The sequence below is a fragment of the Oncorhynchus keta genome, chromosome 2 (genome assembly GCF_023373465.1).
Source record: "Oncorhynchus keta strain PuntledgeMale-10-30-2019 chromosome 2, Oket_V2, whole genome shotgun sequence".
Taxonomy (NCBI): domain Eukaryota; kingdom Metazoa; phylum Chordata; class Actinopteri; order Salmoniformes; family Salmonidae; genus Oncorhynchus; species Oncorhynchus keta.
The window spans coordinates 41146080-41167628 of NC_068422.1; the positions used below are offsets into that span (position 1 = coordinate 41146080).

At 44.8% G+C, this 21549-nt stretch overlaps 2 protein-coding genes across 10 annotated transcripts in view; both read right to left on the reverse strand.

Annotated features, from left to right (window-relative positions):
• LOC118361308 (potassium voltage-gated channel subfamily KQT member 5-like) overlaps window positions 1-21549 on the reverse strand; it is a 142627-nt gene that overhangs the window by 18300 nt on the left and 102778 nt on the right. For 7 of the 9 annotated variants that reach the window (XM_052476713.1, XM_052476714.1, XM_052476727.1 and 4 more), the window contains 7 exons: window positions 12262-12388; window positions 7689-7864; window positions 7312-7437; window positions 6448-6558; window positions 6140-6235; window positions 3741-3835; window positions 2513-2539 (listed from right to left, as the gene is read on the reverse strand). In XM_052476713.1, the coding sequence (XP_052332673.1) occupies window positions 2513-2539; window positions 3741-3835; window positions 6140-6235; window positions 6448-6558; window positions 7312-7437; window positions 7689-7864; window positions 12262-12388 (758 nt within the window). The remainder of the gene's footprint in view (window positions 1-2512; window positions 2540-3740; window positions 3836-6139; window positions 6236-6447; window positions 6559-7311; window positions 7438-7688; window positions 7865-12261; window positions 12389-21549) is intronic. The other 2 variants (XM_052476732.1, XM_052476721.1) reach the window with 1 other exon arrangement.
• LOC127911022 (uncharacterized) overlaps window positions 1-21549 on the reverse strand; it is a 197263-nt gene that overhangs the window by 2921 nt on the left and 172793 nt on the right. The gene's annotated exons all lie outside the window — the stretch shown is intronic.

Sequence of the window (21549 nt, forward strand, 5' to 3'; positions counted from 1 at the left end):
AACGATAACAGGGACCTTGCCCAAGCCCAGGTCAATGAAGATGCATCAAGGCAGGGGTTGTGGGTTGTATGGAAGACAGGGATCAGAGGGGGTCAAAGGTCAGTCATGGTGGTTGCAACCATTGTTTATGAATTCATGCAGTGGCACCATGCAGCCAAGCTGAGGGACCTCAGCAGACCAATGGAGATCGAGATGGACTGTATATTTAAGAGATTAAGGACTATATTAAGAGTTCAGATTTCTACACACAGAACTACTTCCGATACCCAAGGGGACCAGGATACAGTTAGTTAGGGGTTGTGTCTGATAAGGGGATCCAAGGGAGGTGGGGGTCAAAATCAACAGGCAACAGGCAGCATTCCCAATAGACAAGCAAAGGTCAAATACAATAGTCTCATTGACGGGAAGGGAGTAGGTGGCAGTTTGGGGGTTCTCTCATCATCCTCCATGCACTTGGCAGTTAGAAGGCATTCCCAGAGATCATGTGACCAGGGAGGAGTGGATGCTGGGTAGTGGGTACCTCCTAAATTTCCGTGTGTAATACCTTCTGAAGCGCCTCCTATTACTATGACCCTTACTAGGGGGGTAGGGAGGAAGACAAATAGAGGAGGAATGGGTTAACACACCATGGAGTAGGAAAGGGAGGGACGAGAGACATCTGTACGGTCAATACGGTCAGAAGTTTAAACTTGCGATTATGTATCTCACATTCCATGTTGTCAGTGCTGAAGAATAAATATAACTGGGGATTATATGGCTCACATACATTTAGCTGTAGGCCTAGGAGTTTACATGAAAAATATGAAGGTTCATTTGTGGTGATTATGTCCTTACACTCTACACTCTTAGGAAAAAAGGGGCTATCTAGAACCTAAAAGGGTTCTTCGGCTGTCCCCATAGGAGAACCCTTTGAATAACCCTTTTTGGTTCCAGGTAGAACCCGTTTTGGTTCCAGGTAGAACCCTATTGAGATAGGGTTCAGAAGCCTTTCCTCAGAGCGTTCTACATGGAAACCAAAATATTTCTACCTGGAACCAAAAAGGGACAGCCGATGAACCCTTTTTGAACCCTTTTTCGTTTCAAGAGTATAGATTGACAGAAGTCATAAGTTGTGAAGAATAGATTCCAAAAGAGCAGAATAAGCAGACACACCCCCTGACACACCCCCAGTCTCATATTCTCACACCTTCTGTATACACACACACACACACACACACACACACACACACACACACACACACACACACACACACACACACACACACACACACACACACACACACACACACACACACACACACACACACACAGTTTAGCTGGTTGAGTTAATACGTCTGTTTTACCAAACAAATTTGCTACTGTAAAGGAACTAATAACATTATCTAAGTTATAAACCCTTGATGTGAGCGATGCGTAGGAAAAATGTAATTGTACAGCTAGTTGTATAGTAAAAATTTAAGTGCATGAAAAGATGGGGTATAATTACGATTTCAAAAGCTCTTGCGTTATTGACTAAACCACAACAGAAGTTCTTTGAGAAGCCAATGAAAGCATACAAAACCCCATAACATCTAATAGCTTGGAGAATTAGCAGAGAATTACAGTTTGGTTGTGTGTGTGTGTGTGTGTTGTGTGTGTGTGTGTGTGTGTGTGTGTGTGTGTGTGTGTGTGTGTGTGTGTGTGTGTGTGTGTGTGTGTGTGTGTGTGTGTGTGTGTGTGTGTGTGTGTGTGTGTGTGTGTGTGTGTGTGTGTGTGTGTGTGTGACTGCATCTGTGCTATGCATATGTCTCTCAACAGAAAATCCACATTTTTAGAAGCTGCACTGGCATGACATGAGAAATCCACCGTTGCCAAAGGAGCACTGTATTGTAAAAACAATAACCAAAAATCATAATTAAAGTCACAAATCTCTCTGTCTCTCCCTCCTCCTCTCCTTGTCTCTCGGCCTGCCGACTGAGACTAGTGTTTGATGAGTTATATAAATACCCTTGGAATGGAAAATGTGCGTCATGGTGCAGACATGGTACAGACGCCGGTTTGCACATACTGTAACACACACATATCGTAGAAACACACACACTCAAACCCATACAGTGTAGAAATACACACACACACACACACACACAAAACAGTAAGCATAGAAACACACTCAGATACTCTCTCAAACACACAAACATGGCAGAGACAGAGAGAAACGACCGGTACTGCATTCATGGTGGCTTGGAGAGGTGCACTGAGAGACAGAGACGGATACACTAGAGAGCCTTTTCTCAAACCAAGACATCGACTCCCATAGCACTGCTGATTTTCATTCTCCCCCTCTAACCAGGGACTGATTCTGACCTGCGACCCCCCGGTGATAGGAAGCTCTGGCCAAACAGTGACTTTCAAGACAATTTGAAAACAAGAGTTCAGTATCTACACTTTTAACAAACAGCATACGACTTCTTATTAGAGTGGATGTCATTGAATAAACGATTGCGCGATGTGTGTAGAGGTGAGAGCTACAAACCTGCTAGTTGTCTCGCCCTGTTCTTTCCTTTAGGTGTTAGTGAGAAAAGAGGAGAGAGAGACAAGGGAAGAGACATCAGTAGTTAATGACAGAGTCTACAGCAGGCTTGGGCAACTCTAGTCCTCGGGGGCCTGAATGGTGTCACATTTTTGCCCCAGCCCCAGCTAACACACCTGACTCCAATAATCAACATCTTCAGTTAAAAATGCAATAAGTTTAAATCAGGTGTGTTTACTAGGGATGGGGAAAAGTGTGACACCAATCAGGCCCCCAAGGACTGGAATTGCCCAGGACTGGTCTACAGGGTCTCCCACCGGGACTGCGAGATGAAGACAGAGGTCAGCCAGCTTCCTAACATCCTGTCTGCATGTGTCGCATGCGAGACATGATGTCAGAACATGAACACAAACAGTCAGGCGTGAAGAACACAAACCACCACAGTCAAAGCCTTGTGCAAGATAAATGTTGTCAGCTAGTTTGCAGAACATTGCAGCAGGTGCACATGCAAGCGATGGATGTGCCACATGACCGGGCTGGGAAAAGCACTGGCAAACAGAGAAAGGAGATAGAAAGGTGTATGTGTGTGTGTGTGTGTGTGTGTGTGTGTGTGTGTGTGTGTGTGTGTGTGTGTGTGTGTGTGTGTGTGTGTGTGTGTGTGTGTGTGTGTGTGTGTGTGTGTGTGTGTGTGTGTGTGTGTGTCTGTGCATGTATTTCTGTGTATTTGTGTATTTCTGTGTATTTGTAGACCTATGTGGGTGTAGGTTTGCATGAGAGAGAGTGAGTGCAATAAAGCAGGTGATCCAGACAATATTACCAGGCTCCTCTCCTGTGCCCTTTAACATACCCTAAAGCCTTCAGAGAAACCATGGATGTCATTTCTGGACAACATAAGTTGGAAAATGTTTGTTTGTACACTCGGGTTTTACTTTCCATGTTTAAATGAATTAGTGAAAGTTTGGTTCTTTGTGTGTGAGCGCCTGGAAATATTGGACTATTTGATGACTGTGATCCTTCAAAAAAAAATGACTGTAAAAGTACTGTATCCAATGACAATAATAAATAGATAAGTATACAGAGGAATGTCAAAAGTAGTTGCTGATTAAACTAAAAAAGACACCTGGCCACTAAAAAAGCAGAGAATGAAATTGTGAAAAAAAAAGCTGGAAGAGCACAGAGACCAAATAGAAGAAAAGAGCAGAGCAGCAGCCATACTTTAGGTGTTACCTACTTTGCAGGACTGCAGGTATGCAACGCCTTCAAATGAGGCTTCCAGGTAGCTATGGAAACCGAGTTCTCATCAGCAGCATAACTACGCCAGACACACTACGTGCAGTCAACAGAAAACAAAAGAAAAAGACAAAGGAGGGAGAAGGGGGGGAGAAATGTTTTGTAAGACAAGGCCGGAGGGAGGGAGGGAGGGAGGGAGGGAGAATGAAAGGAAACAGAAAGAAAACAAAAAGAGAGTGATTAGTAAAACCGGTGGTATCAAGGCATCATGGGGCAGGGGGAGGGGGGGGATACATGCCTGAAGGGGGAGAGGGCACCCTGGTAGTGCTGCCACGTGGCACTGAGGTAGGGACGAGCACCGTCAGTGGAGTAGAGCCGCCAAGCCGCCTGGGGTACGAGTTGACACACGCAGACAGACACACATCGACGGGAGGAATAGCATCATGGTGAGGAGATGGGGTACACGTAATCATAAACACAGAGGTGCACAACGCATACACAGACAGAGACACACATACAGTATACTGAACAAAAATATAAAAGCAAAATGCAGCTATTTCATAGATTTTACTGAGTTAAAGTTCATATAAGGAAATCAGTCAATTGAAATAAATAAATTAGGCCGTAATCTATCGATTTTATATGACTGGGAATACAGGTATGCATCTGTATTTTTTTTAAAAGGTAGGGGCATGGATCAGTCAGTATCTGGTGTGACCACCATTTGCCTCATGCAGCGCAATACATCTCCTTTACATAGAGTGATTCAGGCTTTTTCATCAGGCGTTTCATCAGGCCTGTTGGTTGAATGTTTTCATCAGGCGTGTGGAATGTTGTTCCACTCCTCTTCAATGGCTGTGCAAAGTTGCTGGATTTTGGCAGGAACTGGAACACGCTGTCCTACACGTCGATCCAGAGCAGCCCAAACATGCTCAACGGGTGACATGTCTGGTGAGTATTCAGGTCATGGAAGAACTGGGACATTTTCAGCTTCCAGGAATTGTGTACAGACCTTTTTTGACATGGGGCCGTGCATTATCATGCTGAAACATGAGGTTATGGGGGGATGAATGGCACGACAATGGGCCTCAGGATCTCGTCATAGTACCTCTGTATTCAAATTGCCATTAATAAAATGCAATTGTGTTCGATGTCCACAGCTTATGCCTGCCCATACCATAACCCCACCGCCACCATGGGGCACTCTGTTCACAATGCTGATATCAGCAAGCCCGGTACAGTACAGTTGAAACCGGGATTCATTCGTGAAGAGCACACTTCTCCAGCGTGCCAGTGGCCATCGAAGGTGAGCATTTGCCCACTGAAGTCGGTTACGACGCCAAACTGCAGTCAGGTCAAAACCCTTGCTTGGAAGACGAGCGCGCAGATGAGCTTCCCTGAGATGGTTTCTGACAGTTTGTGCAGGAAATATTTGGTTGTGCACGCCTACAGTTTTATCAGCTGTCCTGGTGGTTGGTATCAGACGATCCTGCAGGTAAACAAGACGGATGTGGAGGTCGTGGGCTGGCGTGGTTACATGTGGTCTGTGGTTGTGAGGCCGGTTGGATGTACTGCCAAATTCTCTTAAACAACATTGAAGGTGGCTTAGGGTAGAGAAATACGCCTTTTGTGAGTATGGAACGTTTCTGGGATTTTTAATTTCAGCTCATGAAACATGAGACCAACACATGTTGCATTTATATTTTTGTTCAGAACAAAGGGGACACAATAGTGAAAGACAAGCACAAAGAAACAACAGCGATAACACATTCAACTGAATACTGGAAGTCCGTCTGTGGATAAAACATATCTGGTTAGAAGTGTTCCACATCAACTCAGCCATACTATACAGATAGGATAAATAGAGTACAATGCTAAATTAGTTGACTGTTTGCAGGCCTTAAAGCAATGGAAAAAGGGAGCTAAATATATGAATCAAACGAGAAGCCTAATCGTTTTTTCCTGCTTGATGGCAAAATCTCTATAAAAACAAGATCTGTGTGTTTGCTTTGTGGAGTTTATTGTCTATGTTGAGTTGATGGTGTATTTTAATAGTCCGAGGCTTGTCTGTTAGGATGAGCTTTGGCGTAGAGGTAAATCCACCCTGGGAATAGCTCTGGTGGAAACAGCTCATAAATATCAGCCCTGTATTGCCTTTGGACCTGAGAGAGGACAAAGAGTCTTAGCTACGGTTAGATATCAAATGCACACACACGCGCACACACTCACACACAAACGCGCACGTGTTTTCACACACACACACATACACATAATATATATTTTATTCAAACACACTCTGATACAAACACACGTACACGTGGGCACTTTCACGCACGCGCACTTGCACACACACAAAACAGTTAAATCATATCTGGTGATAGACTTGTGTGTGTTGTGTACCTGGATGAGGCTGGCTGCTGGGTTCCTCCTCTTCTCAAAGTGTTTTTGTCTGTGCTGTTCCTGTACCTTCAGGGCAAAACCTGAGCCCAGGATACCCTGCACACACACACACACACACACACACACACACACACACACACACACACACACACACACACACACACACACACACACACACACACACACACACACACACACACACACACACACACACACACACACACACACACACACAATGGACCACGTTCAACCAACGTCAAATTGTGCGTGTGTGTATGTGTGCGCATGTGGTTGTGTGGGTGTCTCACGGCAGGCAGGGCGAAGAAGGAGATTCCCATCAGAGCAAAGCCAGCTGAGATCAGACGACCTGTCCATGTCTGAGGAGTCTTGTCTCCATAACCGATAGTTGTCAGGGTGATCTGTTCACACACACAGAGGTCACAAAACGATTGTCCCACAATGCCAGTTTGTATTATTTTGGGTCAATTAAAATTATCAATTCAGTCAATTCAGGTAGTGAAATGTACTTCCTGAATAGAAAAACCCACTGTATAGAGCTCTTGAGGACCAGGATTGAATAACACTGCACTTGTGTGTGTGTGTGTTGTATATTTCATTGACCCCCTTTCTCTTCCAGTCCCTGTCTCCCCTTGCACATCTAATACCTCAGTCTCGCCTGACAGACACTGGAAATTACATTTATCGATTGGGTCATGTTAGCACGTCTGAAGCCGTGGGCATTCATTAATTGTGTTGACATTGTATAAGGTCTAGCAGAGTAGCGCCTGGGAGGTGTTTGAAGACCAGCCAAGCATGATCTTGTAGCGGTATCATTAAGGTGTCTTAAGGTCATATTATAGACTGGTCGGCAAATCCAGTAATGAATATAAAGCTACTCTTTCTTTTTGTCTTTCAGAGATGTCCTGGTTAGTTTTCTTTTGTATCTGCTGATTAAACCTCCGTCCTGTGAATATTGGTATGGGCTACGTTGAAACATATTGATCAATCTAAATTGAGTGTGTGTGTGTGTGTGTGTGTGTGTGTGTGTGTGTGTGTGTGTGTGTGTGTGTGTGTGTGTGTGTGTGTGTGTGTGTGTGTGTGTGTGTGTGTGTGTGTGTGTGTGTGTGTGTGTGTGTGTGTGCGTGTGTGTTTGCGTGTGTGTGTAGACTCACCGTGCCCCACCACAGAGCATCGGCATAGGTGGCAAAGTCTTTGTTGAACTCCTTCTCCACGAGGTAGACCAGGAACGAAGAGAAGATGAGCACCAGGAACCCAATGTACCAGGCTGTCACCAACTCCTATAGGAAATCAAAGATTATGCTCAAACAAATACATCAAATCTCACTGTATTGGATGTGTAGCCTAATAGCCACTAGGTCCTAAACCCCTAAAGAGCAAGTTGTAGTGAAAGAGACAAGGAAAGATTCACTAGGAAGAACATGAGAGGAACCAGACAGTAGAGGGGGAGCACATCCTTTTCTTTCTTTAAGAAGATCAGAGTACATAGGACCATCTAGGCCAGACTGTTGGACTACAAATTTGGTTGTACCTTACTGTGTGCATAGACTACAGATCCCAGTAGTTTCCAAGTGCCCCCTCTGCGGTCCATACGCACCATCCGCAGGATCTGCAGGAAGCGAAGGCTACGCAATGCTGAGGTGGCAAAGATGTTACCTTGGCTACCAGCGGACACCACAGCAATGGAAGCTATGAGGACAATTATGTCTGGAAAGAGACAGAAAGAGATAAAACCAACTTCAATACTTTTGCAGTATTTACAGTCTTGTAAACTTTCATGAGAGTCTAATGATAATGTAGTGCAGTGCATATGACTGATAGCTTAACTTTCTGAACATTCGAGACGTGTAGTCCACTTGTCATTCCGAACTTCTTTGCATTAGCGTAGCCTCTTCTGTAGCCTGTCAACTATGTGTCTGTCTATCCCTGTTTTCTCCTCTCTGCACAGACCATACAAACGCTCCACACCGCGTGGCCGCGGCCACCCTAATCTGGTGGTCCCAGCGCGCACGACCCACGTGGAGTTCCAGGTCTCTGGTAGCCTCTGGAACTGCCGATCTGCGGCCAACAAGGCAGAGTTCATCTCAGCCTATGCCTCCCTCCAGTCCCTCGACTTCTTGGCACTAACGGAAACATGGATCACCACAGACAACACTGCTACTCCTACTGCTCTCTCTTCGTCCGCCCACGTGTTCTCGCACACACCGAGAGCTTCTGGTCAGCGGGGTGGTGGCACCGGGATCCTCATCTCTCCAAAGTGGTCATTCTCTCTTTCTCCCCTTACCCATCTGTCTATCGCCTCCTTTGAATTCCATGCTGTCACAGTTACCAGCCCTTTCAAGCTTAACATCCTTATCATCTATCGCCCTCCAGGTTCCCTCTGAGAGTTCATCAATGAGCTTGACACCTTGATAAGCTCCTTTCCTGAGGACGGCTCACCTCTCACAGTGCTGGGCGACTTTAACCTCCCCACGTCTACCTTTGACTCATTCCTCTCTGCCTCCTTCTTTCCACTCGTCTCCTCTTTTGACCTCACCCTCTCACCTTCCCCCTACTCACAAGGCAGGCAATACGACCTCATCTTTACTAGATGCTGTTCTTCCACTAACCTCACTGCAACTCCCCTCCAAGTCTCCGACCACTACCTTGTATCCTTTTCCCTCTCGCTCTCATCTAACACCTCCCACACTGCCCCTACTCGGATGGTATCGCGCCGTCCCAACCTTCGCTCTCTCTCCCCCGCTACTCTCTCCTCTTCCATCCTATCATCTCTTCCCTCTGCTCAAACCTTCTCCAACCTTATCTCCTGATTCTGCCTCCTCAACCCTCCTCTCCTCCCTTTCTACATCCTTTGACTCTCTATGTCCCCTATCCTCCAGGCCGGCTCGGTCCTCCCCTCCCGCCCCGTGGCTCGACGACTCATTGCGAGCTCACAGAACAGGGCTCCGGGCAGCCGAGCGGAAATGGAGGAAAACTCGCCTCCCTGCGGACCTGGCATCCTTTCACTCCCTCCTCTCTACATTTTCCTCCTCTGTCTTTGCTGCTAAAGCCATTTTCTACCACTCTAAATTCCAAGCATCTGCCTCTAACCCTAGGAAGCTCTTTGCCACCTTCTCCTCCCTCCTGAATCCTCCTCCCCCCCCCCTCCCCTCTCTGCAGATGACTTTGTCAACCATTTTGAAAAGAAGGTCGACGACATCCGATCCTCGTTTGCTAAGTCAAACGGCACCGCTGGTTCTGCTCACACTGCCCTACCCTGTGCTCTGACCTCTTTCTCCCCTCTCTCTCCAGATGAAATCTGCGTCTTGTGACGGCCGGCCGCCCAACAACCTGCCCGCTTGACCCTATCCCCTCCTCTCTTCTCCAGACCATTTCCGGAGACCTTCTCCCTTACCTCACCTCGCTCATCAACTCATCCCTGACCGCTGGCTACGTCCCTTCCGTCTTCAAGAGAGCGAGAGTTGCACCCCTTCTGAAAAAACCTACACTCGATCCCTCCGATGTCAACAACGACAGACCAGTATCCCTTCTTTCTTTTCTCTCCAAAACTCTTGAACGTGCCGTCCTTGGCCAGCTCTCCCGCTATCTCTCTCTGAATGACCTTCTTGATCCTAATCAGTCAGGTTTCAAGACTAGTCATTCAACTGAGACTGCTCTTCTCTGTATCACGGAGGCGCTCTGCACCGCTAAAGCTAACTCTCTCTCCTCTGCTCTCATCCTTCTAGACCTATCGGCTGCCTTCGATACTGTGAACCATCAGATCCTCCTCTCCACCCTCTCCGAGTTGGGCATCTCCGGCGCGGCCCACGCTTGGATTGCATCCTACCTGACAGGTCGCTCCTACCAGGTGGCGTGGTGAGAATCTGTCTCCTCACCACGCGCTCTCACCACTGGTGTCCCCCAGGGCTCTGTTCTAGGCCCTCTCCTATTCTCGCTATACACCAAGTCACTTGGCTCTGTCATAACCTCACATGGTCTCTCCTATCATTGCTATGCAGACGACACACAATTAATCTTCTCCTTTCCCCCTTCTGATGACCAGGTGGCGAATCGCATCTCTGCATGTCTGGCAGACATATCAGTGTGGATGACGGATCACCACCTCAAGCTGAACCTCGGCAAGACGGAGCTGCTCTTCCGTTCCATGATCTCGCCATCACGGTTGACAACTCCATTGTGTCCTCCTCCCAGAGCGCTAAGAACCTTGGCGTGATCCTGGACAACACCCTGTCGTTCTCAACTAACATCAAGGCGGTGGCCCGTTCCTGTAGGTTCATGCTCTACAACATCCGTAGAGTACGACCCTGCCTCACACAGGAAGCGGCGCAGGTCCTAATCTAGGCACTTGTCATCTCCCGTCTGGATTACTGCAACTCGCTGTTGGCTGGGCTCCCTGCCTGTGCCATTAAACCCCTACAACTCATCCAGAATGCCGCAGCCCGTCTGGTGTTCAACCTTCCCAAGTTCTCTCACGTCACCCCGCTCCTCCGCTCTCTCCACTGGCTTCCAGTTGAAGCTCGCATCCGCTACAAGACCATGGTGCTTGCCTACGGAGCTGTGAGGGGAACGGCACCTCAGTACCTCCAGGCTCTGATCAGGCCCTACACCCAAACAAGGGCACTGCGTTCATCCACCTCTGGCCTGCTCGCCTCCCTACCACTGAGGAAGTACAGTTCCCGCTCAGCCCAGTCAAAACTGTTCGCTGCTCTGGCCCCCCAATGGTGGAACAAACTCCCTCACGACGCCAGGACAGCGGAGTCAATCACCACCTTCCGGAGACACCTGAAACCCCACCTCTTTAAGGAATACCTAGGATAGGGTAAGTAATCCTTCTCACCCCCCCCCCCACCTTTAAGATTTAGATGCACTATTGTAAAGTGACTGTTCTACTGGATGTCATAAGGTGAACGCACCAATTTGTAAGTCGCTCTGGATAAGAGCGTCTGCTAAATGACTTAAATGTAAATGTAAATGTACAACATGTTCCAAATAGGTTTTGGAGAGTTAAGGATTTGAAATGGTATGGTAGTTGTGGGTAACATCTCCACGTTCCAGCTCTGTGAAAATGTCCCCCACTCATCAGGCTGCTGGAGCCCAACACCAGAGAGAGTAGAGGGGGCCCGGGGCCACAAACTGTGTTGATCTGGAGCTCTGAGACTGGTTAAGAAAATAGACACAGTGTACTGGAGGAGTCATCACATGGATCTAATGTACCTAGTATTCACTTTCACACAATCCGAGAAGAAAGGAGAGAGAGTATGAGGGATAGATAAAGGGAGAATGCGAGGGGTAAAGAGGGTTCACACAAACCCACATCCTTAGGGCCACGGAGAGAGTCCTGAAGAACATACAAACCTCTACTGCTCCTACAGTACACTGGGATGATAGTGTGTTTCGCTCCAGTTCACATCTATCACATTTCAGCAAACACATTTAAAATTCTGAAACTCTAACCGTGGCTGGTTTTAGTCTTCTCTATTGGGAGAAGAAACAGATAGTGATCTGTGTTCTTGTAAACTGTATTTATCCTTCTTTTATGAGAACTCAACGCCAGCTTCTGTTTTCTCTGTTTGTGTATTGAAGTACGTCATCTGTCAACCAGAAGTCAGCCTTGTACATTGACAGTCTTGATGATCATCTCTCAACAACAAGATCTCATAGCTTCCATTTGAAATTCAACGTATTATGGATGAACGTCTATTTTCAATGCATTACAGGGTTAAAACAGAAACAACTCAAAAGGTTAAGAGTTTAGGCATTCATTTCGAGTGGTTAAACTAAGGGCTATGGTTCGGGGATGGCTCCGCAAACCAACCAGCTCTGTTTCCATCAAGTATCCTCGAGTATTCTCACGACTTGCTAGAGCATTGTGAACTGCCGTAGAGCAGTGGTCTGAGCAGTGCACTTTGGCTCTGAGCATCATGAGTTTGAGCCCAGTGTTGAGCAACTGTTTTTCTTTTTTTGTGAACCACGAGGAAGGCATATATCGACATCAGGACATTTTCAAATGTCGAAATCTAAGTCTATTTCTAGTAATCAGGCTGCATCTCTCAGTGAAGTGATAGCACCTTTGCAGTGCAGCACACACACACACACACAGTTACCTATGACACAGAAGGGTTTCCTGGCAAAGCGGAGGCGTCCCTGCCATCCCCTGTAGCGACAGCAGCAGCCTGCGCTCCATATCCTGATGATGTACTCCAGCCCAAACACCACGATCATCACAAACTCCTACGGGACACGCACGCACACAAGCACACACACAGTCGCAGCCCATTATTGAGTGTCAAGAGGCAAGGGGCAAAAGCTCAATATGCTGTAAATACCAGACAGTTGAATCGAAAAGCCAGCAATTAATAATGATATCCAGTAATCAATATACAGATGTTGGATCTTCATTTGACCCTCTACCTGTCACGGAATAATCCTGCAGCAGGAGGATTTGGATGAATATTGAATATTTAGAATAGCCGCCAGGGGGCAGTTAGAAGTGGTGTTTACAGTAACTTAGACTGCAGGTCCACTGGGCGTCAATTCAAGTAGCCAATGTAGGCTACACCTCATCTTGTGTGAATTCTTATGTAGATTATAATAATATTTGTATGGGGTAGACAGTTTTATTATACAGTACCAGTCAAAAGTCTGGACACACCTACTCATTCAAGGGTTTTTGTTTATTTTTACTATTTTCTAAATTGTAGTATAATAGTGAAGACAAGAAAACTATAAAATAACTCATATGGAATCATGTAGTGACCAAAGAAAGTGTTAAACAAATCAAAATATATGTTATATTTGAGATTCTTGTCAAGGCTCTGAAGGCGTGGAGACATTGGCTTGAGGGGGCTAAATACCCTTTTCTCATCTGGACTGACCACCGCAATCTGGAGTACATCCGGGCGGCGAGGAGACTGAACCCTCGCCAGGCAAGGTGGGCCATGTTCTTAACCCGTTTTGTTTTCACCCTGTCCTACAGACCAGGTTCCCAGATCGCTAAGGCAGACGCACTGCCCCAGATGTATGACACAGAGGAGCGGTCCATTGATCACACTCCCATACTTCCGGCCTCTTGCCTGGTGGCACCAGTGGTGTGGGAGCTGGTCGCAGACATCCAGCGGGAGCGTTACGTACAGAGCCCACTCCGAGCCAGTGTCCAGGATGTGGGTAGGTTTCTGCGGTCTTATTGCCACGACTGGCCGGGGGAGTGGGCGGCGTTCATCCCCTGGGTAGAGATGGCCCAAAACTCGCTCCGCCACTCCTCCACTAACCTCTCCCCCTTCCAGTGCGTACTTGGGTATCAGCCGGTTCTGGCACCTTGGCATCAGAGCCAGATCGAGGCTCCTGCGGTGTACGAGTGGTTTAAGCACTTGGGGGAGACCTGGGACGCCGCTCATGTGCACCTGCAACGGGTTGTGAGGCGTCAGAATGCGAGTGCCGACCTCCACCGCAGTGAGGCCCCGGTGTTCGCACCGGGGGATCGGGTCTGGCTCTCGACCCGAAACCTGCCCCTCCACCTGCCCTGCGGGAAGCTGGGCCCGCGGTTTGTGGGGCCATTCCAAGTCCTCAGGAGACTGAACGAGGTTTGCTACAGGTTACAGCTTCCCCTCGATTACCGTATTAACCCCTCGTTCCATGTGTCTCTCCTCAGGCCAGTGGTGGTTGGCCCACTCCAGGAGTCTGAGGTGCGGGAGGTTCCTACACCCTCTCTGGACATCGTGGGGGCCCCGGCGTATGCTGTTCGGGCTATACTGAACTCGAGGCGTCGGTGCGAGGGGCCTTCAGTGCGTGATTGTTTTATGTATGTTCGGTCCGTTATTGGGGGCTCGGTATTACATGTTATTGGGAAATTGGAGTAAAGTTACTTGTGTTACTCATCTCTGCTGTCCTGCACCTGACAGCTCTGCACCAGCTACACCCAGACCACTACAATAACTATAACGTTATCTAGCTAGATAAGATTAAGGGGAGGCTTAAGGGGATGTATTCTACTATTCTACTGACAATTGAGATGTACAAAAAATGGCATAAGGGAACGACAAGTAGATAAGAGGCAATAAGAGACAATCAGGATAAGAGGCAATCTGTAATTTCGATTAAGACATTAATGAGCGAGCTAGGGCGGACGTAGTCAATATAACTATTTGTTCAGCACTTTTGAAATGTACAGTGACAGAATTCAGAGCATGGGCCATTCTTACAGTGTTCTCCCTGTACACCAATTCAGAACCGTAGGATAAATAAAGGTGCCACATAAGCAGACAATGAAATATTTGATGATTACATTTCTCTAAAACAGGTCATAGGCTACATGTGCACCACCAAGTTAGAACAGTAGGCGAAATTAAGAGGGGAAAATAGACACAATTATTAGGGTGAGGCACATGGGCTATTAACAGCTTATTACACAACATACACTTAGTATTACTTTCTTAGCTACAGTATGCATATCTCCCTGGCATATTACATAATTTATGCAGCAGCATACAAACATTTTTGGACTGACCTTGTTGTGCTGTACCCACTTGAACAGGAAGGTGGCGTGGTGGTCCTTTGTGGGCAAATTTTGTCATCAAAAGTCTGGCATTCTCTGGATTTATGGTGCTTTCAAGACAACTGGGAACTCTGAAAAAAACTAAGTTATGATGACATCATTATGACTTACAATTCCGAGTTGGATGACCGTTCAAGGCGTATTTTCCCAGTCGGAGATCGTTTTCTCCTGAGTTCCCAGTTGTCTTGAACTCACTGAAGTCAGATTTCCCAGTCCCGAGTTAACAGTTGTTTTGAGCGGGGCAGAAATCATGCTGGATTGACAGCATGGCCAAAGTTGAATGTTTTCATTTTAGGCTTAGAAGAGACCCTTAAACCCAGACTTTGGACCATACAGCCACTCCACTGAGTAGCAGGCTAGTGATTGCTTTGCAATGCTTGCAGTTAGCCACTGATTCCTTACAAACCACTCATTGCTGAATTTGTCATTTCCAACTTGTTGTGTAATGTTTATGTCCAGTGGCCGATGAGCACTGATACATTTGATCTATAATTTTTCTTCATTATTGATCTTCACATGACAAGGATTAAAAAGGATTTGCCAGTAGATTATCAACTTGATTCATGATGATGACTGCTAGCTAAGATTTTGAAATCAAAGCTACTGTGGATATAACGTGATTTGACATAATTGTATCTGTGGCCAACGACCTCGAGCCTTCTTGGATGGGTACTTCTAATGGGTACTTCTAACTCTATGGCAGCATCCAAGGGGCTTGAATTTTAGAGCTCTACCCTTAGATTTGGCAGTGATGTTGTGTCTCCATGAGTGACAGAAGACTGAGCCATTCACGGAGCAACTAGAGAACATTACCAGCACCTACGCTCCGTATTTTCTGCTGGCTGCCCCACCACCACAGAAAGCACTGAACTAGGCTGAAACACCTGCATTTTTGAGCTGCCTTACTCAAGAAAGCAAAAAAGAGACCATGTTTGTATGCGGTTTTATTATCTCAATGATTTAATTATGTTTTACATTGTTTGCTAACTGATATGTGACACATATTAATGCCAAAATAAAATGCAAAACAGGCAACACCAATTTGTTATCTAGTTATTATTTATTTTTATTGATGAATAAACAAGTTGTGGGTGTGACGTGGGTTGGCCCCTCACTGGCCAATCAGAATGTGGTCCATGGCTAAATACATGGTTGCTTCAAGTATGTATTTATGGTATTTTATGTATTGCCTTCGAATCAACTCCAATTCCGGTTTACAGAAAAAAATGTAAACCTATCCCATCTTTGCTAAATATGTTAACTTGAACCTGTTTGCAGTCCACATTGTTCTAAGTAATTTCATGGCTTCAATATTGAAATATATACATAGCATTAGCACTGATATAGGGGTTAGGCCTACTGTAAATTGCCTTATGTGAGAGCATGGACAATATTACATTCGTTATTGATACGGCCTAAAGACAGAGAGCAAATAATTCTAATCAAATTCTAAACAAAAGGAGTCAACAAATTGTTTTAAATAGGCCATGTCTAAATACACTTACAGGTACTTACAGGTCAGACATTTGTTCTGTTACTATTGCTAGTTTGACCACCAGAGGGCATCTTTGAGAAGCATTTGATAGTATTCCGTATTGGCATTACCGGAGAATTTAAACCCTTTTTTGTAACAACATAGTATATTTGAATTATATTATGGTGTTTCTATTCAGAGAAAAAAGAAACCCTCAGGGTTTCGTTAGGGTGGAATGGAAAATATGGCGGTGTACAACGTGATGGTCGGGTGTAGGCTACGGGATTGGAGTATTCTAAATTGTTTGCCTTCATTAGACAACTTTGTTCCAATATTCCTGTAAATCAGGGATATTTATTCGCATAGTAATTCGTTATGGATCCATAACTAAATCAACATCTGCATTTTGAAAGAGTATTTTTTATCATTATTTTACTAACAAAATGTGTTTATTTGTTTTTTAGGCTACTGTGCAGTCACCAATACATACTGTAGTAAACATGGGAAAGTACCTAATTCCTTACATAAGAGAGATCAGGCAATGTCTGTACTACAGAATGCAGGGCATGCCGGAGACCGGTGTTGTTTCATAGTTGTGTTGACTTCACTATTGTTCTACAAATGTAGAAAATAGTAAAAATAAAGAAAATTCCTGAAATGAGTAGGTGTGTCTAAACTTTTTACTGGTACTTGCTTAATTAATTTGAATAATATTATGGTGTTTCTATTCCATGAAAAATAAAACCCTCAGGGTTTCCGTTCGGATGGAATTGAATATATGGCACTGTACAAAGTGACGGTCGGGAGTAGGCTACAGGATTGGAGGATTCTAAATTGTTTGCCTTCATTAGACAACTTTGTTCCAATATTTCTGTAAATCAGGGATATGTATTTATAATTCTTTATGGATCCATAACCAAATCAACATCTGCATTTTGAAAGAGTATTTTTTATCATTATTTTATTAACAAAATGTTTTATTTGTTTATTAGGCTACTGTGCAGTCTACAATACATACTTTAGTAAACATGGGGAAGTGCCTAATTCCTTACATAAGGGAGCAGGCCATGTCTGTACTACAGAATGCGGGGCACGTGGGAGAGCGGGGTTCTAATTCCCATTGGGGAGGAAGGAGTAGGCTGTCCTTGTAAATAAGAATTTGTTCTTAACTGATTCCATATGTGTTATTTCATAGTTGTGATGTCTTCACTATTACTCTATAATGTAGAAAATAGTAAACATTTAGAAAAATCCTGGAATGAGTAGTTGCGTCCAAACTTTTGACTGGCACTTGCTGGAACGGAAAATATGGAGCTGTACAACGTGATGGTCGGCAGTAAAGTACTGGGCTGTTTAGCTAAAGAATCCTCGCCGGGCACGAGGAAGGAGTAGGCTGTACTTGAAAAATAAGAATTTGTTTTTAACTGACTTGCTTAATTATATAAAGGTTACACTAAGAGCATAACATTTCTGCATCCTAATTGAAGTGAAAATAAAAATCTCATTGATTTACAGTGGGGCAAAAAAGTATTTAGTCAGCCACCAATTGTGCAAGTTCTCCCACTTAAAAATATGAGAGAGGCCTGTAATTTTCATCATAGGTACACTTCAACTATGACAGACAAAATGAGAAAAGAAAAATCCAGAAAATCACATTGTAGGATTTTCAATGAATTTATTTGCAAATTATGGTGGAAAATAAGTATTTGGTCAATAACAAAAGTTTATCTCAATACTTTGTTATATACCCATTGTTGGCAATGACAGAGGTCAAACGTTTTCTGTAAGTCTTCACAAGGTTTTCACACACTGTTGCTGGTATTTTGGCCCATTCCTCCATGCGGATCTCGTCTAGAGCAGTGATGTTTTAGAGCTGTTGCTGGGCAACACGTACTTTCAACTCCCTCCAAAGATTTTCTATGGAGTTGAGATCTGGAGACTGGCTAGGCCACTCCAGGACCTTGAAATGCTTTTTACGAAGCCACTCCTTTGTTGCCCGGGCGGGGTTTTTGGGAACATTGTCATGCTGAAAGACGCAGCCATTGAATTACCTGCGCCACCTTTTCAGCTGAATGGGGGGTGGAGTTCCCCTCGGGGATCGCCTTGCCATAACAGTCTTTCGAAATTGTTTCAGGCTTGTCTTCTGAAAAATGAGGGAGTAAGAGCAGTCGGAATGAGTGGACCCTGCCGTGTCACAGAGCTTTTTCATGCGCGTGACTGAGAGAGTGCCTTTCTTGTTTACCTTTTATATTGATGAGGTTATCGTCCGGTTGAAATATTATCGATTATTTAGGCGAAAAACAACCTGAGGATTGATTATGAACATCGTTTGAAATGGTTCTACAAACTTTACGGATACTATTTGTTTTTTTTGTTTGTGTCACGACTTCCGCCGAAGTTTGCTCCCCCGCCTGTTCGGGCGGTGCTCGGCGGTCGTCGTCACCGTCCTACTAGCCACTACCGATCCCTTTTTCGTTTGTCTGTTGGTTTTGTCTTCTTAGTTTCACCTGTGTGTATTTTAGTTTAATTGGCGTCCTTATATATAGTAGGTTGTCCCGCCCTTGTTTTGTGCGGGATTGTTTTTGTTACTCTGTTGTATGGTGGTTTTCGTGTGGTTATTCTCCGGACTATTTTGGTCCTGTGTTTGGGCTGGTCAATTGTATGCGCCCTGTGTGTTTTAAATTAACTAACTTCTTAGTAATGACTCGGACGTCGGGTTTGATACGAAAGCTTCTTTTAGTAAGAATACTTGTTTACGTTACATTTAACAACAATTGTTTTGGTACAGAGCAATGCAGGTAAGATGCTGTCGGAAAGTCAGCCACAAACACTTGCACCTGCACATAATTGGCGCGTTATTACTCATTCCTCTCGCAAGGCATTCTGGGACTTGCAGTCAAAAAGCGTAATTCAACACAACCCAATACAATTACATATGCAAATATATCTAAAGAAATATCTTTAGATATAGCTCAAAGAATAAACTTAAACATTAACTCAAACACATTAAAGTTACAACAGTGTGTTGGCGTGACCGATTTGTGCGCCGAAGAATAAATTGACAATCTACTGAACCCTGCTCTCTGCGCCTGATTCCACCCACCGCTCCTAGTAAATCAATACAGTCTGCCTGTTGTGACTGCCTTTGAGCCTGTGGATTACTGAAGAAAACACGCGAACAAAACAGAGGTTTTTGGATATAAAGAGAATTTACCGAACAAAATTAACATTTATTGAATAAATGACTGTCTTCTGAGTTCAACCATATGAAGATCATCAAAGGTAAGTGATTAATTTTATCTCTATTTCTGACTTGGCTGGTTACTGTTTGTAATGATTTGTCTGCTGGGTTATGTTCTCAAATAATCGTAAGGTATGCTTTTGCTGTAAAGCATTTTTAAAATCTGACACCTTGGTTGGATTCACAAGAAGTTAATCTTTAAACCTATGTGAAATAGTTGTATATTTTCTGAATTATTATAATGAGTATTTCTGTATTTGAATTTGGCGCTCTGCAATCTCACTGGATGTTGGCCACATACCCTAGAGAGGTTAAATAAATAAGACCTACACTGTTTTTAACAGGACACTGTTCTCCACCTATTATCTGTATTAACAGCACCTGTTTGAACTCGTTAACTGTGTAAAAGACACCTGTCCACACACTCAATCAAACAGACTTCAACCTCTCCACAATGGCCAAGACCAGAGAGCTGTGTAAGGACATCAGGGATAAAATTGTAGACCTGCACAAGGCTGGGAAGGGCTACAGGACAATCGGCAAGCAGCTTGGTGAGAAGGCAACAACTGTTGGCGCAATTATTCGAAAATGGAAGAAGTTCAAGATGACGGTCAATCACCCTCGGTCTGGGGCTCCATGCAAGATCTCACCTCGTGGGGCATCAATGATCATGAGGAAGGTGAGGGATCAGCCCAAAACTACACGGCAGGACCTGGTCAATGACCTGAAGGGAGCTGGGACCACAGTCTCAAAGAAAACCATTAGTAACACACTACGACGCCATGGATTAAAATCCTGCAGCGCACACAAGGTCCCCCTGCTCAAGCTAGCGCATGTCCAGGTCCGTCTGAAGTTTGCCAATGACCATCTGGATGATCCAGAGGAGGAATGGGAGAAGGTCATGTGGTCTGATTAGACAAAAATAGAGCTTTTTGGTCTAAACTCCACTCGCCGTGTTTGGAGGAAGAAGAAGGATGAGTACAACTCCAAGAACACCATCCCAACCGTGAAGCATGGAGGTGGAAACATTATTCTTTGGGGATGCTTTTCTGCAAAGGGGGCAGGACGACTGCACCATATTGAGGGGAGGATGGATGGGGCCATGTATTGCGAGATCTTGGCCAACAACCTCCTTCCCTCAGTAAGAGCATTGAAGATGGGTCGTGGCTGGGTCTTCCAGCATGACAACGACCCAAAACACACGGCCAGGGCAACTAAGGAGTGGCTCCGTAAGAAGCATCTCCAGGTCCTGGAGTGGCCTAGCAAGTCTCCAGACCTGAACCCAATAGAACATCTTTGGAGGGAGCTGAAAGTCCGTATTGCTCAGTGACAGCCCCAAAACCCGAAGGATCTGGAGAAGGTCTGCATGGAGGAGTGGGCCAAAATCCCTGCTGCAGTGTGTGCAAACCTGGTCAAGAACTACAGGAAACGTATGAACTCTGTAATTGCAAACAAAGGTTTCTGTACCAAATATTAAGTTCTGCTTTTCTGATGTATCAAATACTTATGTCATGCAATAAAATGCTAATTAATTACTTAAAAATCATACAATGTGATTTTCTGGATTTTTGTTTTAGATTCCATCTCTCACAGTTTAAATGTACCTATGATAAATATTACAGACCCCTACATGCTTTGTAAGTAGGAAAACCTGCAAAATCGGCAGTGTATCAAATACTTGTTCTCCCCACTGTACACGAATAGGATTGGAGGACTCTAAATGGATATCTAAGGGGCATTTTCCATTAGGATCTGTGAGAATATCTGAATTACAAAGCAGCCTTTACTTAAATCATGTTTCTAGTCTATTGCATAGTTACAATGTGTAATCATTGATGTCCCAGGAGCAGGAGCAGGAGCAGGAGTGGTAAACACTGTTGAAGTGTATAATTGTAATACATACATGCAGACACAGCATTATTCACAGAATGGAGTTTGATACACCTGGTATTGGATATGACAGAAAAAAACTTGCCAAATAGCAATATTCGTAAATTTACTTTATGACAAAAAAATACACACAATCATTTGTCTCTAGATTAACGAACATTTTCCTCTTTTCCTCCTTTTCTCTTTTTTTGCTTGAATCGTTATGACGTTAAAACGACTTACATTTACATTTTGTC